The 21,088-nt window shown below is 39.1% G+C and overlaps 1 protein-coding gene across 1 annotated transcript in view; it reads right to left on the reverse strand.

The window, feature by feature from the left end:
- Positions 1-669: 669 nt before the first annotated feature.
- ARHGAP42 (Rho GTPase activating protein 42) overlaps positions 670-21,088 on the reverse strand; it is a gene marked incomplete at both ends in the record, with an annotated part of 159,616 nt that continues 139,197 nt past the window's right edge. Inside the window, 7 exons of the mRNA XM_080363854.1 lie at positions 670-758; positions 1,042-1,121; positions 7,512-7,574; positions 8,670-8,826; positions 12,590-12,970; positions 15,427-15,571; positions 17,940-18,099. Coding sequence (XP_080219980.1) covers positions 670-758; positions 1,042-1,121; positions 7,512-7,574; positions 8,670-8,826; positions 12,590-12,970; positions 15,427-15,571; positions 17,940-18,099 — 1,075 coding nt within the window. The remainder of the gene's footprint in view (positions 759-1,041; positions 1,122-7,511; positions 7,575-8,669; positions 8,827-12,589; positions 12,971-15,426; positions 15,572-17,939; positions 18,100-21,088) is intronic.

Raw genomic sequence — 21,088 nt, forward strand, 5'->3', positions numbered from 1 at the left:
TTTGAACGAAACATTCATTAAACATATCACATTTTGAATGAGCACTTACTGCTCAGGCAGTGTATAAACTGATTTCACTACCAGTTGCATAAGTCCTGTAACCCATTTTAATCTCAACGACTAACAGAAGTTCCAACTTCTGATTTAAGGAAAACTCATTTCTTATTTGAAATGATTAGGACTAACTTTACAATCAAGTTTTCTATGGGAGCAGTCAGATCACAACAGAAGCATTAGTTACACTGTGGAAAAAAATACAATTTTCCCTATTAAAAACTACAGATTGCAAGAAACATCATAGAGCGCATTGCCTCTAAATCTCACACTTCTGTGAGCAACATCCTAGGACCTGAAGGTCTGCAGCTAAATAGCAACTTTTTTGATTTTATTGCTCTAGTGTTCCTTACCCATAAAAGAAGAACAGAACAACCTTTTTGCAAACAATGGAAGTTATTTAAACAGAGTACCGTCTTCAGTACAGAAACTGTTAACTGTTTCATTACATTCTGTTCCGCTGAGCAGGAGCCGTGTAACCTGCGGCTGCAGTATCTGAAGGAAATCTACCGCTCAGCTAACGGGCTGATCCCATATCTGTGTCAGATAAAAATCATAGTGCTTATTACTTGTTACCATGGATACCATGAAGATATTGCTGTCCACTAAAGAATACTAGAGGAAGACAACATAATTCTCAGGAACGAGTCCTGTTTTGCCTTCGTAAGTTGCTTTTAACCAGCCTGGTTCCACTGATGGATACACTGCAAAGAAAGAAAAAGAGCCAGACAAACAAAACATATTTACAATAAGTTAACATTGTTAAAAGATCCTATATATGGTTAATAGATTTATTTAGACAGTATTAATTCAAGAGCAATTGAAAAATCAAGGCAAAACTGAGATTTGAAAATGGAATTATGCTCTCTTTACCTTGTGGATAATCAGCTCAGTTATATATATATATATATGTACCTGTATATATCTATATATACTGGTATATATATGTATATATATAAATGTAAAAAGATAATGTAAAACTCTTACCATTGGAAAATATTGCCCCTTGTGGGAAAGACAGCTCATGACTGTGCTCAGCCTTACAGGAATACATGGCTTTTGCTTGCCTGAAATAAAAAAAACCATACAGGCTTGTGATAAATGAGATAACAAGGAAAAACATATAAAGAAATGAACTTAAAACCTGAGAAGTGTAGGAATAATCAGTTGCACAAATACAAGATGGTAATGACTAGTTACACAGCAAGTCAGAGGAGTATTATTACAGCAGATAATAACTCCAAGCTTATTGGAGTTAACAAGCATGTTATTGCAGAAAACAGACCAACATCCTACTTAGACATTTAAACAGGAACATGATTTTAAACTTTTAAAATTCTTCTTTCATTCTCATTGAAGCTGTCATTCAAATTATGACTGAGACAGAGCTTATTGCTTGAAGTGATTGATGGGTGGCCTGGAGACAAATCAAAAGTGATCACTAAATGTCTAAAAACATGACTTGTGAGTCAAATTGGGTGTCTGCGGTGCGCTTCAGCTTCTCCCACCTAAAATTAGATGTCTATAAGTAACCTCTGTGCCACTTCCACTGACCATTCCAGCCTGGTTTCTGCTATGGTTGATGCCCACTTGAGAGTGCAACAAATGGCTCTTGCCAGGTTCCACTGCCTGCAGCGAAACCTTCAATGAAATATTTCCTTAAATAATGCCTGACATGAAGACACCTACAGGTAGACAGCTCAGCTAAGTTTATGTCTCTCAATCTGTAGCTGGAAAACCTCACTATTAGTTAGAATAGTGAAGCACTGGAACTGCCAAGAACCGGAGAATACCAAACTGAAGAATTCTCACTGCTAAAAAATTATTAAAAAAACCCCACAAAAAAATAAAAAAGCCACTTCACAGGTATCTGTAAAAGAACTACAGTTAGATATATAACGATTATATTCCAGAGAAGGAGGACATATAGGTGAGCTCCTGATATGGCTTCCAGCACCCTGATTCTGCAAAGTACAAAATGAGGAACTGAACATGGAGATGGAAATTAGGAGCTCTCTTCAGATTCTTGCACTTTATCTAATACCCTTCCTTCAATTTATACAGGCAAAGCAATTTTTATGCAATCCACCAGTTTTTATGAGTTTCTTAAAACTTACTGGAAACTCACACCCTTTGTGTGGGGCGTTACTGACTCAGCTTTCCTTCTAGTCCGCACTTATCTCAATGACCCACTATGTGACCTATGGTGAAATTTAAAATTTTTAGCATACTTTTTGAGAGGGTGTAAATGCAAGTGACATGTAATCTATTTTGTCTTTCCTCCCAAACTAGTGAGATAACAGTCATAAATTAGATTAATAATAGTGCCACATCATAAGCGTTAGCTTAAGAGGTCTATTTGATTTTGTGTACTGTCAATGGGGTCGTGGCACTTCACCTTTGGAGCTCCACACCTCCCTGGTGAGGTTAATCAGGGACAGAATTCCAAAAGGGAGCAGAGAGCGTCCCTCTGTCCCGGCCTCACACCCTGGTGCCAGTCAGCACTAGCACCCATCATTCATCTCAGTCTCTACAAGAGTATGAGTGGAGGGACCTACTCCCAAGTTTGTACGTGTGAGCTTTCCAGAAATGATCTCTTCCTTTGAAGAAAAAGCTCTGAAGCTGATTTATGACTAGACCAAGTGATGTATTTTGCCTTCATCTTAAGTGAACAACTGACTCATCAAGGGTTTGACTCTCGGGCTGAGATTTCCAGAGGAGGTTAAGAATTTTGAGCACCTTATTTTCAGGATGCTGAAAACATTTCTGACTCTCACTACCATCATTCTGGACTCATCCCCACTGCTGACTAGAACAACATGAGCACCAGGCCCCTGCTTGTCTACTTTGCTTCACTGTTAGCTTGTTTTCTGCCTGGTGTAGACTGCTCTGTTTAGCATTTTTCCAAGACAACTCCCCGGTGCCAAGTGCCATGAAGAACTTGCCCTCTATAGTCAACAAGACAGGTGCGAAGTTTCATTACACTACATAATACATACAAATGTATACATAATAATCTACATAATATATACTAAAATATACAGAGGGAGATTAGATGACTTTACCAAAGGTTACATATAAACTAGAACTGAATTCTTTAATCTCAAGATCCTTTTTCATCAAAGTCAATACAACAAAGAGCACTACAGATGTTGTAATTACACTGACCCAGATCGGTAACAGTCTTACAAAACAGCTTTTTCCTGTGTGGCATAATCATGGATTTTACACATATAAAACAGGAGATTAACTGTTAGTAATTATTATAGTTGCAATGAATATAGGAGATTTTGTAATTCATTTACTGAAGTACAGGGATGATTTTGCATCTGATTTTACTAAGTGGCATGGCTATCAAGTCAGTTTCCCATGTTGAGCATGGGACACCTGAGTAATACTGTGATAAAGGACATTTAAGACAACAATAAAACAGAACAGCAATACTCAAATGTGAGGTAGAATTAAGTTATTCTTGAATGCTGGTTTTTAGTGCCCTTAGAAAAAGAAATTTTTAAAAAATGCCATTTTCTCCTATATTCTCTTACATCTACTGAATTTTTCTGTTTTCAGCTTTTATTTTTACATGATCTAAGTATATTTACCTTAAAAGTAAAAAGAAGACATAAAAACATGGACTCCAACTTGCTCAGTTCTGGCAAGAGAAAGCTTCCCAACATTTGACATTTAGACAGACACACAAACACAGGGTACAAAGACATCAGTTTCTCAAAAGCTCATGAATTACAGGATTCTTCCCATCACCTGTCTCCTGACACAGAGTAATTACATCTCAATGTTATCCACAAACTGTGTGTGATGGTATAATGAGAGACAGATTCTATGAATATTTACTCATCATTCTGGAGCAATTTTCAAGCCTCTGGTTATTGCCTCCACACTTTGATTACTTAGGTTCTCATATTAGTTATTACTCACTTCAACCTACCCAGCTAGAAGCGTTAGCAATGAAAAGGGCTTCCACGTTCTTGGGCTTTTTTTTGTGTGTGTGCAATTATGAAAGCGGACATTCTTACTTATGATGTTTGTGAAAAGGCATGTGATAACATCACCATCATCTATTATGGTTCTCTTAAGGTGATGCTAATAATCTGAGAAGAGTGTGATTTACGTTGTTTTCCTTTTTTCCATGACTTTACTGGATAGACTTCAGATAAGGAAAAAAAAATGCATTTTCCCTTTTCCTACTTTTTATTACATTTCTTTTCAGCCCATAACAACAAACTTATACTAGCAGTCAAAGGGTCAGTACTCATCAGATCATATACTATTTTTCTTGACAACATGCAGTCAACAACACCTGAGGCCCCTTTCATAATAGTAGTAATAATAATAGTCATAAATAAGCTTTAAAACTATGCTCCTGCCCTAATGAGTTTTCAGCCTAGCAAGACAAACACAAAAGCCAGAAGAGGAACAAATGAGGGAAAACACATGAATCTCTCAGATGACTCATTTGTTGATATTATCCTAGAGGGAGAAGAAAGGTTTGTAGACTCCTGGAGATGGCAGACTTACAGACAAGCTGGACTGAGCAGAAAACACTGGGCTGGGCAAGACATTCCAGGTGCTTAAGGAAATGCAAAATATAGCATGAAAACAACACCAGAAGAATGACTAGGAAAGGATATTTCACCAGATGGTTGGGAGGGGAGCATCGGTCTACAGGGCTTCACACTGTCAGCCTGCTCCTACTGAAGTCCCAGCCCAGCACCCAGAGAATCTGCGGCTGAGCCAGAACTGTTCGCTGCCACCAGCTCCTCCTTCTAGGTATTATTTTCTAATGAAAAGCCTTATTCTTATGATACAGTTTTTCACTTTATGTGAGAAATTAATTGACCTTCTGTGTATTGCTAAATCAAAGTCAAGAAAGCAAAGTCAGGCATTACGTGTTCATGTGTTTTTGCACAGAAGTTGCAGTAAGAGACCTCAGGCCTTACTAAGGCTGCTGGATAACTGCAATATTTGTGAAAGCAGTAAGAAAACTCCTTCACCTCTTTCACGTGCATACTAGGTTAGCAATGGGATTGGTCTCAGTGTGCACAGTAGCTTAATACCGCAGTCTGGGAGATGGATGATTAATAAACTTGAAGTAATCAGGGAAGAAATGGGATGACTGAGAAGTCAAAGTAATTATGGAATTGGAAAAAGAGAGTGCAGGCTGGACAGGGCACAACATTTTGGTCTTCCCTGTCTAATCCTAAAACATGTACTGTGGCCTTTCGTTCTCTTTCTGTCTAAAAGAAATCTGTTCGCACTGGTAGCACTATGGGGGTACGTACTCATGTGTACAATGAGAGAAAACAGCCAGGTCAAATAGTGTCCCAGCATTAAATAAAGATGGGGGACACACACGCATAATAGAGGTATCACATTATATGAAGTCAGAAAGCAGGGTTGCAAAGACTATTTGGAGAAGTTAAGGAAGACCAGGCCACTGTGGTGGTAAAGCACTGAGTACAAAACTATCTGCTGGAATACAGATGAGAATGTGAGACTGCAAAACCATATAGACACTGCTGATCCGCCTGCTGTACAAATGACCACAACAGGCAACAGATGCTTCAAGTAAGAATGAAGCTACTTAGATACTATAATGCATAGGTAGGAGTTGCTTAAAACCTCAGAACTAGTTACTTCTAGCAGGGTAAATTACCCCTGCACACAGTTCGACATTATCTTGATTTGAACATTTCTGGTATCAAACCAGACACCTTAAAAATAGTTTCTCTGTCTCACAAGGCCTTTCTACCAGGTAGATTACAGTGTTAATTACCATGATTTCTACATATTTCAAAGCAAAAAAAGACTACCCAAAGGTTTTAAATCAGCCTTCATGTTCATAAGATGCATGAGAGGTAAATAAAAGCTGGCTCTGAATTGTAAAATCTTACTCAGACTTAAGCAGCACTACAAGAACAGTTGAGCTACTTCTTATTTCTTCCTCATTTTGCCTGCTGACCTCTCGTTTTCCATTCTCCTTGTTACTGCTGCTCTTCTGCTTTCTCAGGAAGGCTGAAGTAGAGGAGCTAATAAGCCTTTCAGCGTTTTTGGCTTTGTTATCAGCTCTTCATATCCATTATCAAACTGCTACATTTTTCCTTTGACACATTTTTGCTTCTTACATGCTTTTTATATACAGATAGAGGTGGCACAGGCTCTGAGGGAACAACAGGGGAGAGTTTACAAGAAGGGAACAATACAAAATAAGAGAAGGAACAGCAGCGGAGATGAAATGATGCAGAACTGCTAAAGCAGACATCGCTCCCAGCTTAGGGCACTGGCTTAAGAACATCGCAGTCTCTTCATTTATACTTTTCTTCCTTAAATTAATGCTCTGCTGTTTCCATCTCCCTTTCCCCCTTGCCACCCTCTTTTTTAGTCATCTTACAGTTCATGCACTACAAAAAACAAGAACAGCCTTGATTCATGTAAACTGCTTCTCTCAAACAAAATCAATGGGCCTGTGCAAGTTCAGCTTTCTCTTCCTCATTCCTGCTAGATCCATCAGAGAGGACACTCACATTCCACTGCCCTACATCTCAGCACATGTTGACATCTTCATTTACAGTTGTGTTACTCTAGATTACTACTTTTGGATTTGTGGATTAACATTGACTTTATTTTTTGTTTTAATCTACAGCTTGACATTCCCAGTAAGCTTGACAGTTCCTGGTATCAATGAAGGATGAAAATATATGTTCTGTCTCAAAGAACTTGAAATGCTGAGACTGCAAAAAGAGAGACAAACTTTTTCGCACATCCATTTATTTGACTATCTGCCTTAGTTTACTAAGTATGGAAGAGACTGTTTCCTCAATAAACACTCTTCAAAACATCCTAGCTTAATGTAAGAAAGAATCAAATCCACCAAATCAATGAATGCAATTGTAAAGAAAACATAAATAATTCCTTCTGCACAATACTGAGAAGAAAGGGCAACAGTTTCTCCAGACAGATACTGAGGCAGGGAAGATCTGATGGGAAAGACAGGAATCCTGATCAGCTTAATCCTGAACGTTCTAAAGCAGCTGTTACTCAGGACTTGCCTACATAAGCAAACTACCATAAACTAGCACGTTTGCAACTCTGCTGAATGCATGTATATACAGACAGCTGTATGGAATAAACACAGCACTCTCATCCTAATTTAAATCCTGCTAATTTACTCTTGTAGCTCTGTCCTTAAGCAGATCACTAACCTGAGCATCTCTCACTGCCTCTCCCCCAGGTGACAGACTAGCTAGACAGGCTGGTATTCTCTATTAGATGTATTTTCTTCTGGAGAAAGGGTGAGTTTAATAAACCACAAAAATTTTCCATGCCACATGATGCTGTCCAAAAAACACAGAAAAAAGCTCCAACACTTCTATTTCAGTCCTTGAAGCCAGCAAAACAGAAGGGATTTTACAAATTGTTAAGTGCTACAAAACACTTACCGTCCTGAAGAAACTTGTTTAAGTGAACCAGCACTTTCAAACAACTGGGCTCTTGCAGCCACTCTGAAAATAAAGCATCACATTGCTTTATACCATTAATAAAACACACAGACTAACTTCACTTGTAATCATCTAAAGTCATGGACACATTTAAAAAGATAATTTTAATTATTCACTTAAGAAACAGAGGAAATTCAAAAGCTGAATTTAAGTTCCTATTCAGCAGAATTCTTGAGGGCATAACCTAACTGGGGCCTGACATCCACATGCTCTAGTGCCTTATGGATTCACCAAGGGAAATCTTAACACCCTATATTTAAAATTATAGTAATGGATGGTAAATACATATATTGGAAGTGTTTTTACTGCCAGCCTGTCATTATCAGGCTGGAACTCTTGAGCTGTGCAACATTCTCTGCTTAAGACATGGCAGTCTGTGAAATGACTACGGTGATCCCTTCCAGTTTAAAAAGTGGAGAAGCTGAATGGAGTCCTGCAGTATTTGGAGAACTTCTTGGTGTTCTGTAGCTCATGACATCACTTGTTCTTGGGGACAGAGAAATTCTGCTCAAAGTCAGGATTGCAACAGAGGTCTTCTGACTCTGAAATCTGTGCAAAAAGCACTGAGAAACATTACTACACCAAACCTCAACAAGCTTTATTACTTAGAACTATCCTCTCAACATAGGAAAACCTCAACAGCCAGAAGAACCAAAGATACCAACTATTTCACATCCATCAACCAAAGAAATTTCAGAGCAGAAGGTTTTTTTTGGACTTAGACAAGTAAGATCTAATGATTTTCTTGACATAACAGCATGGACAGTAAGTAGCGTTTATGCTCCTTGAAACATTAAATTCCAGAAGAACCAGGGATAATAATTCTAACCACTTTGCAAAGATACTCTTCTTCAATACAGACCTTCTCTGTAGTTTAATAAAATCAATGGGAGTCTTTCAACTGACTTCAACAGACTTTGTACCATGTCTCCTTTGTTTACAACTTTAATGAAGCTAGATAAATAATTCACAAATACAGAAATACTCAAATAAAGTATTCACGGATGCTTTTTCAGCCACCTGTGTAGCTCCCTGGGATCACTTTAGAGTAGACAATACTGTAACAACACAAATCTCCCATGAGCCTTGATGACTTACACAGATCCTGGTCTTTGATAGCCGTTACTTGATGCGGTATCTAATCTTAATCTCCTGCACATTTTTGGAGGCAAATCAGGGTTTGGCGGAGCCTTTGGTGTATCTTTGGTATCTGTTGAAGATAAGCTCTGTATAGATCCACTGCAGCTTTTGTTACCTAAAGAAAACAACCACATTGTAGGGAATTAAAGCTAATTTGAAGTTGTTCCACAACATGTTTAACATGCAAAGCAAAGTGGTGGCGTCTTTTGGTGTGGGTTTTTTGTTGTAGTTGTTGCTGGGTTTTTTGTTTCGTTTGGTTTTGCTTTAGAGAAGAAAAATACATAAAGTACTTACTAAGACACAGAAGAAACAGCCTTTCAGGGAGAAAGCCAGGAGAAAAGAACCAACAGCAAGAATGAAGAAATTACATTAAATTTTTGAAGGCTAAAAAATTACATTGTACTTAAATGGCTAAATGGTACATGCTTTAAAAAGTGACAATATATCCAACATTTATAAAATAGTACACCGCACAGAATTGTAGAAAATAACTCATGTTGGAAGGGATCTCAGGAAGTCATCTAAACTCCTGCTTAAAGTAGCATCTACTATCAAATCAGACCACATAATTTGTAAGTATTAATATTTCAGTATCCACAGGAGCTTCATGCACTTTAAAAACAAATACATAGGAATTAATGATTATGAGGTGCCTAAAACAATTACTACTGTAACTTGATAAAACAAGTCCTGCGTCCAGCTCTGGAGCCCTCAGCACAGGACACACATGGACCTGTTGGAGAGGGGCCAGAGGAGCCACAGAAATGATCAGAGGCTGGAACAGCTCTGCTGGGAGGACAGGCTGAGAGAGCTGGGGTTGTTCAGCCTGGAGAAGAGAAGGCTCCGGGAAGACCTTATTGTGGCCTTTCAGTACTTAAAAGGGGCCTGTAAAAGAGATAGGGACAGACTTTTTAGCAGGGCCTGTGGTGACAGGACAAGGCGTGATAGTTTTAAACTAAAGGAGGGAGATTCAGACTAGACATGAGGAAGAAATTTTTTACAATGAGGGTGGTAAAATACTGGCCCATGTTGCCCAGGGAGGTGGTGGATGCCCCATCCCTGGAGACATTCAAGGCCAGGCTGGGCTCTGAGCAACCTGATCTGGGTGAAGATGTCCTTGCTCATTGCAGGGGTTGGACTAGATGAGCTTTGGAGGTCCCTTCCAACCCCAACTATCCTGTGATTCTATGATAAATCTATAGCTGTACAGACTGTATTGCACACAAAAAAGTCCTTCTACTGAATACAAGGCATGGTCACGTGTCCTGTAAGCTGACCAATCTGTGGACTACTGCCTTGTTTGCATATACATTCTGTGAGACAAGAACTGTATCTACTTCTGTGTTTCTTTATTCCCAAGAACAACAAATGCTTAATAATGTTCCAAAAGCTGTCATAATAAAAAGATTTCAAAATATAACCCCAATTCCTATATTACTACTCTTGTTATTCTATAGTATTATCCTACATTATGATTTTTTGCTAATGATAATTATTATTCTATATCATTAATACTGTTAGTATAACACTAATTCATATCTTGAAGTAAGGAAAAAGCTTGTACACTCCACGGGACATAGAGGAGAGAGAACTTTCTTAAACTTTTAATATGTGGTTTTGCACGTAACCACGTATTTACCCTACCTACACTTGCATTACTCATTGACAGCTCAGTGGCAAACTTGGCACTAGCACTCAGTCCACTGGAGCTCATTGTTTCAGCGCTGACTGTTAATCTTCATAATCCAAAACACTGAAAGGATCCTGATTTCAACAAGGCGTTTCTTTTAAAGTAATCTCCACATAGCTGTCAATATAGTGCAATATCACCTCTTGTACTCATAGGGGTACAGCAAGGGTTCACAGGCATCCCAGCTAATTCAACAGAACTGTCTAAATTAAGAAACCATGTTTTTAAGCTTCTCTGTCTCGTGGGGAGCCTTGTCTACTGGCTTATTTGGAGCACAGCCTCAAGTTTAGGTGCTCTGAGAGTGTTTTTCGAAGCAGCATCCTCCTTTGACTGCACAGGAAGATTTACATCCTAATTTGTGCAATTAAATTGAATTCCCAAGGTTGGATTTGTAAACTTGTGGTTGTTCTTGCACATCATGCCCATACACAGCCATAATCTTGTGTTCAAGCTAATCTGCTTGCTGTACTGGATTACAAACCATGCAAGTAAGGCAGAATGAAGCAGTCATTCCCTCAGCTGGGTTTCAGATACACATTTCATGCCAGGGATTACCTTTTTATCCCATCTGTCCAGTTCTATCTCAACTAAAGGCATGTAAAATCCATAACTAAAAAAACCCAAACCCAAACAAACTAAAAACCCCACACCTTTCCTTCAATCTCCTATTTCAATCACCTCAAAGAGATGCAGTGGTCAAAAAAAAACAGGCAAGCACATTGACAAGGAGTGAAAAAACTGTTACTTACTAGATATGTTAAGTCTAGTGCTTTTTAAATTTGAATGCTACATTTGATCAGTATCAGTCATGTTGCAACACATCATTCCTTTGACACAGTGATAAACCATAGCTGCCAACTCTTATAAATCAGCAATCAGTGGTCTAGGAGAGGCGCAGCAAAACAGAGCACTCAGAATTCTAGAAACGTGTTGTGAGGTGAGGTGAACTGCAAACTGGTTGAAGGGAAGAAGCCAGAGAGTTGTGGCCAATGGGGCAGAATCCAGTTGGAGGTCTGTATCTAGTGGAGTGCCTCAGGGGTCAGTACTGGGGCCTGTATTATTGAATATATTCATCAATGATTTGGACGAGGGAATAGAGTGCACTATCAGCAAGTTTGCTGATGACACCAAGCTGGGAGGAGTGGCTGACACGCCAGAAGGCTGTGCTGCCATCCAGCGAGACCTGGACAGGCTGGAGAGTTGGGCGGGGAAAAATTTAATTAAATATAACAAGGGAAAGTGAAGAGTCTTGCATCTGGGCAGGAACAACCCCAGGTTCCAGTACAAGTTGGGAATGACCTATTAGAAAGTAGCGTAGGGGAAAGAGACCTGGAGGTCCTGGTGGACAGCAGGATGACCATGAGCCAGCACTGTGCCCTTGTGGCCAGGAAGACCAACGGCATCCTGGGGTGGATTAGAAGGGGGGTGGTTAGTAGATCGAGAGGGGTCCTCCTTCCCCTCTACTCTGCCCTGGTGAGACCACATCTGGAATATTGTGTCCAGTTCTGGGCCCCTCAGTTCCAGAAGGACAGGGAACTGCTGGAGAGAGTCCAGTGCAGGGCAACAAAGATGATTAAGGGAGTGGAGCACCTCCCTTATGAGGAAAGGCTGAGGGAGCTGGGGCTCTTTAGCTTGGAGAAGAGGAGACTGAGGGGTGACCTCATTAATGTTTACAAATATATAAAGGGTGAGTGCCATGAGGATGGAGCCAGGCTCTTCTCGGTGACAACCAATGATAGGATAAGGGGTAATGGGTACAAACTGGAACATAAGAGGTTCCACTTAAATTTGAGAAGAAACAACTTCTCAGTGAGGGTGACAGAGCACTGGAACAGGCTGCCCAGGGAGGTTGTGGAGTCTCCTTCTCTGGAGATATTGAAAACCTGCCTGGATGCCTTCCTGTGTAAGCTCATCTGAGTGTTCCTGCTCCATCAGGGGAATTGGACTGGATGATTTTTCAAGGTCCCTTCCAATCCCTGACATTCTGTGATTCTGTGATATTTTAAGCTGTGTGAACTGCACAGGTAACAATCAATGGAAATATGTCAGAAGGAGTTTGAAAATTGAAAGAACATGCCACAAAAATTGAAAAATAAATATCAATACATATCGTTAGCTGTCAGATGCAGCTCTTATTTTCCGATACATCACAGTAAACACCGATGTCCTAAAAGACCCTGGAAATTACCTTCAGCTGATGGAATTGACCTGAGGGAAGATGCTGAAGACCTTTTCAGCCCAGACAGACTGTAAGAACTCTTTTTGGTCAGGTCTGTTGGTGGTGAAGCATTCTCTGGCCCAGTGACAGAAGCTACACTTTGGCAGTCTGACTCCACATCTGTTCTGGTTGCATCCTCCTTTGATGAGGATTCTGGACTTGTAGTCCAGAGGCCTGAACTCTTCTGACCGTTAGAAGAAGGGGGAGAGGCAATCCACGGAATCCCTCCCGATTTCTCCCTGGGCTGCGAGGGTGTGCATTTGGCAGTGCTGTTCTGCTCGGAGGAGTGAGAAGAGAGAGACTCGATGCTGCCCATGGGAGTGCTGTCTGGGCTGCTGCTGTACGAGTCACCTAGGGAGGGGAAGAAAGGGAAACAAAGAAAAAGAATTACATTTTATAATCATATGCATTTTCCTCATGCCACATCTATCCCCTTGTACCTTGTCATCAAATTCATTCATCTGTGGTTTCAGAGGCAGTGATTCTTAAGACAAAATATCTATTTCGTTACTCTAAGTTTCACACATATTCCTATCTTTAACCTGGAAGAGCTGCATTTTGTGGATATTTCTTTAGATTTGCTGAACATAATGGGCTACAGGCTAAACTATTTTGCATAAAAGTTTACATTTTCAAAGAACTGGTTGCAATATAAATATCCTTGGGAAAACCAACAGTTACAATATCTTTCTGGTGAGCCTCTTGCTGGATTTCCACAATAAGGCAAATGTGATACTTGTCACATTTACATTCTTAAATGTAGGATTGTATGGCCTGCAGGCACATGAACTAAATTTTACTTTGGCTACTAAGCTGCTGAGGATCTCTGCAGTCTAAGACTAGTCCGTTAGTCTGTCTATAGATATCCTGCTTTGTGAATTGTCAAAACTGTTATAAAACACCTATCCTGCAGAAGGACAACTCATTCCTTACAACTTGAATATTTGATGAATGTCTTTAATTCGACATGATAGAGCTGCTTTTGCCTCCATATGTTTCAATATCCTTGGCAACAAGTGACCACAACTACACACAATACTACAGATAAGGTCACAAATACCAGGGCCTTGCACAGTGGATCTGACAACAGTAGTGCCACTGGTACAATAATCTGAAATATTCTGCCCATTTCTGGCCAGAATTCTGGTATCCCAAGTAGACTGTCCCCATTCTGCCCCTGCACAGACCATTAGTCCCTTGAAAACTGCAAGATTGGCTGAAGCCTGAATTTGTCAGATACATTTTCTATCATTCCCTATTGTTTGAAACCTAGATCTCATTTTGCATGCCATGAAGAATTCCTTAATTTCCTGCAATACAGTTAAGTGTCCGTGCTTCATTTAAATGATGACTGAAAACCATCTAGTACTTCAGAATTTGCTATTGCTGGAAGGCAGGGCTCTCTCTTGCCAGTCTCTGGCCACACCTGGAGATATTTGGCAAGGAGAACACCACTGCTTCTGCTGCCACCTTCCAGACACAAGTGAGATCTTTACTGAAGCTTGTACAGCTGAGCTGGACCTAAGAAGCAAATTCAAGTGCAGAGCATGTGGGTCAGACCTAGTTTCAATCCAACCACCAGCACAAGACGTGTCTGAATGAAGAAGTGTGAGCTTGCACACGCTCTGCAAAATACTTGTAAAGAAATGCCCTTTTTAATGCTGGCATCCATTTATTGCAGTTACGATGTAAAACCAGTTGAAACTTGCCCAGGTGCTCATCTGGTGAATGTAACTGACAGTTCCACTGTAACTTCTCACTGGGGATCCCAAGCCATTCACACTGGCAATTGATCTGTAGACAGCTAATTGCTCTCATTTAGTATTTAAACTCTCACTGGCAGGAATCATGTGATATAAACCTATGGAAAATGCAGCACCTGTGTAAGAGTATACTGCAGATAATTTCCTAACACTGCACACTTAAGAATTACAGCTGATCCTCAAGAACAGATGTACCTTAACTGTGGATTAATTTGCTACACCAGTTTCGTGTAAATCTCTTTGAGGAACCAAGGGACATAGAAGTTCTTTTGGAAGTAAGTCTGCTGCAGTAGTGGAACTCTGAACAACTTCAATACTTCTCAGTGGTACAGACAGTAAGTAAAAAAGCAATGGCCCACTAAATGAAAATGAATGAAGTGAAACTTTATAATAGTCACATTTACAGAAAAATGAATAAGCATTCTAAGCAGCAACTAATTACACATGTAACTCCCTGCTGTTTAACAGTAAGCCATATGATAAGCATACTGTTTCTCCCCAAAATATTAGAGTTTGTTTCTATTCCAGAAAAACTAAACATTTCAGTGGTTTTGGCAAACCTAGGCAGTGGCTCACTTTGAATCAATGACCACAGTTTCATGAACATGAAAAAAGACAAGTAATGGTTTTGATCTTTTCACCTTGATTAAATTACATTTATTACAGGAGAAAAGATTCTATTTACAGTTTCCCAACCTCAATAATCATCTTACAAACAAATGAGGTGAACTTCATGTAATGTACTCCACAGAGTCTCAAAGCAGACTATATTTAGATTAGAATATAAAGTTCACTATAAAAAATACTGGAACATGGTATGCAATACAAGACTTGCCTAAAATCAAACATCCTTCCTTGCCTGAGAGAAGCACAGAATGCAGTCATCCAGCAGTGCAGCTGTGACTCATAGGAGTAAGTAAGCTGAGAAATTCCCATATGTCAGGCTTGTAATTATCGGAATACAATGCTCCTTGGATATTATTCAGGAAAGTTAAAGCCGAGACATAGAAAAGGAAGATACTGAGTCAACAAGGACAAACTTACTGTCAGGATCTGCTAGACACGGTGTGTATCTTCCTTTGGGTTTACGTGAACCTGTGGAGAGACAAATTGCTCTTGTCCTTCTTGAACCTGATCGAGACTGAGGTTGGGGAAGAGGAATATTGGGGTCTGGCGCAGTGTGAAATATCTGCATGATCAAAAAAAAAGGGGGAGGAGGAATAAATAAATGTCATAAATAAATAGTATTGTCATAAATAATAGAAGTACTCTCCCACTTCTGTTACTAATTCATGTTTTCCTCACCACAGCTCCTGAAATTAATGCTGTAATGGTCTGAGACACGCAAGAGTGAATTCACAGAATATAAACTTTGCTCTGATCTCATTTTACAATCCAAGAACCACAATACTGAGCTGTGCTTAAAATTTATACTAATTATATTAAAATATTTGTTTAAATAGTTTTATTTTCTAGCTCTTATTAAGCGCTTAACAGTCTCAAATGTGAAACATACAATAGGTCCTTAAAACTTCATTACTGCAGAAAATACTAACATTTTTTGGATATCTGACTACTGTACTTGTGACACAGGTACACAAGAGGTTTTAAAGAACTCTATGCTGATAAGAATGGCCAGCCTGTCAGCAAGGACAATACAGAAAGTCCAGTGATTTGGGTGACTTCCATTTGTATCACTTGTTTTGCAATACCCAAGACACATGCAGTAGGAGTCTTGAAAGACCCTAAAAACTCTCTTGGATACTTCTAGTAAAAATGATAATTGCCTTGGAGGATGACCCAAGCAAAGGATATAACCAAAATATTTGTGTGTTTTTCTCCCAGATGTCCTTTCTCACCTATTCCTCCTAGTGCAGGCTGTAAACTCAACTGAGTATCTATTATGGCATTCTGTACAAGGAAGTGTAATTAGTTCTGTGGAATGGAGAAGAGGTTTTACTAGGATTGCCTATTCCATTAAACTGCTGAAGGAATCCAAAGTGTCCAGTGTTCATACTGCAGAGAGGGCCAAGTGTCACAGGTTAATACCATGCAATGCCAGAACACAACTCTGCAAGGATTTCTGGATCTGCATTCAATAGGGCACTCTCAGAAGAGGATGAAGTGAACAACTAAAATATACCTCTATGCCACTCACGGAGTACAAGAAAGCAAATATACTGCTATGGCAGAAAATGCTGCATGTCTTGAGATGCTCTTGAAGTACATTAGTACTGTATTAGGTATTAGTGAGGAAGAGCTTGTCATTTTCTGGAGGGGAAATTCAGTGTTGGAAACACATACATGTTTTGGGGTTACAGGCGAGGAGGCTACCAGTATCACACCAATTTTGAGGAGTCCCTATGAAATATAACTGGCGATACCAAGCAGTACAGTCAGTACTTACTGACCAACTAGTGCAGGGGACCCTGGTGTTGATTGGGAACCATCCCTTAGCTGAGTAACAAGAAATGGAACAACCCCAAAGTCTTTTCACTTTGTTTTGTTAGTCATCAGAGAAGGTGATATATTTCAACAAAAGATCCCCCCCCCAAATTTATTTCGATGATCAAGTAAAGGAGGTCTGGACTGTTCTGCTGAGTTCTGAAATCGAACAGTTTAAAATAAAACAAAATCTGAGGAGGCCTTTCAGTGAAACTGATCCCTGCAATGGTAGTGACAAAAGTGTTTAATATTTCATGGATTTTCCTCCTCAATACATGAAACAGTTCTTATTTAATGTTCCAGGAAAGAGTTTGAGGTGGACTTTCACTTCTACTGGTCTCTTTGGGGAAAACAAAATAGACCAGGCAGGCACAGACATGCCATTCTTCAAAGCAAAAGAAGTACCCAGAGAAGTGTGTATGTTCCAGAGTATTGAAGAACTTTTAAACCACAAGGACATTATGGGCTTAAAACCTGTAACTAGGAATAAAACCTCATCTGAGATAATTTTTTCTTTTTTGCCTTTCTACTTTTGCTCTTGTACCTACGCACGTGAAAAATGACACAGTCCACAGAAATGGGGGATTGTGCTGGGGCTCCACATTGATGCTGCTCATGAAAAGAGCAGGTGAGGTTTCATGATGTCAGATGGGACTAGATCTTCACTGTAGAGCTGGTCTATCCCCAAAGGACAGCAATGGTCAGAAAGACTCTGACCGGGCACACTCATCAGAGGAGAATCCGTGCATTGACCCAGAGTGAACCTTCATACACCGATAGCAGGAAAGAGATGGAGGAGCTGGGAGCAAAGTTATGACCTTCTCATTTTGTTTCTAGATACAAGAAGGACACAGCAATCTTCAGAAAGCAACAGATGATCTAGAGAAACTCCTTCAAAGCATGGGAGATGACGCCTCAGATCTGTACCTTGCACAGCCACAAAAAACTTGCTAGGAATATGGATCCATAGCATGGGGTGGGAAGGCGGCATTATTTCTATCAACGACCTTCTACAAATGCTGGTTTTCTTATTCTTAAGAATGTAAAGATGCTAATGATAATGAGATCTTAGTTCCTCTTTATCACAAAACAATCAGATCATGTCTTTCTACCTTTTCATAATGCTCTATCAGAATTTCAACGACGATATTCTGAAACTTAATGTTCATCATAGCAGCCACGGTTTCTTCTTGGGCTCTCATCAGAGTCGGTCCAAAGATAACACCAAGGTTGGATACAGTCATTAGATTTTGCTGACTGTGCAACGATACCCTTTAAATGAACACAAACAATATGCAATTAAATGGTTGTGTTAAACTACAATTCCAACAGGCAAAAACCTGTTAACACAATTTCTTTAACAAGACCCCAAGTTCATGCCTCCCCTTCAAAAACATTTTTTTAAACTTTTACTTTTACTGGAGTCAAAAGATGGTGTAGTACAACTAGTGTGTTTCCATTAAGGCTCCCATCCTGCAGTAATTAATGGATAATGAGTATGTCTTCCTAGAGTAAGTATTTAAGTTCCTGACATAACTGACAAGGAAAAGCCAACAATCTCTGAACGTCTCCACAGAGAGATCCAGACCTTGTAAAGTTTAGGAGTCTTTAGGTAGGCACCCATCATCTCTCTCCAATGAATACACAGGAGCTTAAATACTTGATGTGGGATTGACTGAAAATACCGTAGCAGAGGTCAACCATATAGTTCAGCTTTCATGTAAAGTAAATAAACTTAGTTACTGAAAACACATTGCAATAGGATCTCTTTATTAATGCATTGAAAACACGGGATAAATGGGAACAGTGAAATAATTGTTTCTGTGGTACAGATAACACTCAATTATCTTGCTTTAAAATATATTAACCTCTTACTTCTGTATATTCTGTTGTCACTTACTGTACCTTTTCTGTAATTTTTCTTCTTTATATAGGATTTAAAAACTTAGTTTTTTCAGTAATTTATCAGTTAGTAAAATGAAAACCACCGACCAGTAATCCTCAACACCCCCTTTCCCTCCTTACGAAAAAGATTTGCCAAGTAAAAACTGTATCATTGTAAGTCCTTCAAAATAACTGCCAGTCATTCCCCAATCACAGCTGCCCTATTGCCTCATGTCTGAGAAGTATCATGCCAAGTAGAGATTTGATAATTGCTTTAATGCTTTATTTTACTGAATCTGCTACCAAATAGAATCAGTTACTGAGGCACTTGTTCACATTTTCCTCTTCTTTCTCACTGCTATCTTCAACCATTGTCAAGCTGAGTGTTTTTAGCTATTTCCCACATAATTAAAATAACCCTTGTACCTTTTAAAATTAAGAAACCTTAAAATCTATAAAATATTGGCAGACTAGCAGGTATGAGCAAACTTTATCTTCTGGTTTTCTGTGACAGTCTTCATTAATCAGGTTTATGGAGACATCTGCTATGTTTTCCTTCCAATAACACTCTCAGTTGGCTTGATTTATTCTTAAAATGTTATACAAGCATTAGCATAATGAACTATCTGATGTCAGACTTTGGTAGCAAATGAAATAAATACTATCCCCTTACAAAGATAAAAAAGGTAGTGCCAAGAAAATCAGATTTTCCCAGGGCTACTGGGGGATTTTGTTAAGATCAGGATCAAACTCAAGTCTGGACTCACATTATGTTTTCTCTCATTCTCACTGATGACTGGGCACTAAGGACACACAGAATTTGTAGGACAGTAGAATTACCTTGGTACAGAGGTGAGATAGACTACACAATTACTTCTACAATGAACTAATCCTCCCCTCATATATGGAACAGGAATGTTTCAGCATCCCATTTACATTGAAAAGCAGAAGAAATATAGGAAAGGGGTTTGTACTGGAGACAATGTGACCATGAACTGCAGGAAAATAAATGCCCGTCTTCTTAGGTGTTTCCTACGTTGCTTCTTTAAGTTATGCCAAAAACACTTTCCAAAATTTTACTTCAGACAGACACATTGGCAGAGATCATTATCTGGAAGCCGTATCATGGAAATAACTATCTTGTTAAAGTAATTTTTTAGCCAATTATCTAATTTTCTCTGTGACAGATCTTATGTTTGGCTTAGGTGGCTAAGGGGTGTTGGGGAAGTCCACTAGTATTCTAATGAAAATAGAATTTTGAATTAGTTAGCTCTAGGTTTCTTAGAAAAATTTTTTAAAAAATAGCCCTTTGCAATGTTACTCTGCTTTGTGCCGCACAGTAACTGTTAAGGTATCTTACATAAACACTATAGTCTTATAGTGTAAGACAGAAAGTAGCGTGTGTCCTGTGTTTGGGTTTCCTTGGTTACACACTTGGTAGCTTGGTTAATAAAGGGAATGGTGAATTTAATAACATTGTGACCAGAAAGGACTTTCCACAGAGCATTTCAAAGGCTCAATTTCTTGCAAGAAAAGAAAAAACCCAGGCCTGTAAGTGAATCATTTTGATAATCAATTTCTCTGACCTACTCCTACTGTTGCTGGGCTGTTGAACAGATACAGGACAAGGTAATGGTGCATTTCAGGTAGCAGTGAGGCATTCATTAACATACAGTTGCTTTCTCCTCAAAATCTCTTTTCTCTGATATATCACCAGTAAATTTTTGATACTACCAGACTGTAGACTCCTGACTTAGAAAAGTATGGTGTTATTAAATCATACCAAAGAATGACTTATGCTTTAAAGTAGACAGGTAATTTGGCTACGAAGGTTTTGAAACAAAAAAAATGAGTTACCTATCTGAAAATAATACCAAACTTCCCATGTTTGCCTGGCTGCTGACTGAGTATATCCTCATGCAGTATCACCTCTCTGTAGGCTGCTCTTCAGCATTTGCTGCTTTTGTTTGTTTGTTTTTAGAATGATTTACAGCACACAGCATCTAGATCATATTTAATTTTGCACAGTGACACAAAAGTCAAGGTATGTAGGGATGTAAAGCCCTTAAGACGTAAACCAAGAAGAAATCATATTATCCTTGTTTTATAACCTGCAGTTAAAGGTACAGTATTTTCAGCTAGACACAAAACCATACATAAAGGAACTGAACAGCTAACAGAAATATAGGGAAAGGATGTACATTTTGAAACTGGATTTTAAACAAAATAATGAAGAAACAGGAGGTTGTTTTTGTTTTTTTTTTTCTTTCATATTTTCCCATTTGCATAAAATTATGCACTTTATCTGCCATTTGTTCTCTGAAAAATCTCTACACAGTGGAAGGAAAAAGATAAGGAAGGAAGACAGTTAATACAT

The sequence above is a fragment of the Nesoenas mayeri genome (assembly GCF_963082525.1).
Source record: "Nesoenas mayeri genome assembly, chromosome: 1".
Classification (NCBI taxonomy): domain Eukaryota; kingdom Metazoa; phylum Chordata; class Aves; order Columbiformes; family Columbidae; genus Nesoenas; species Nesoenas mayeri.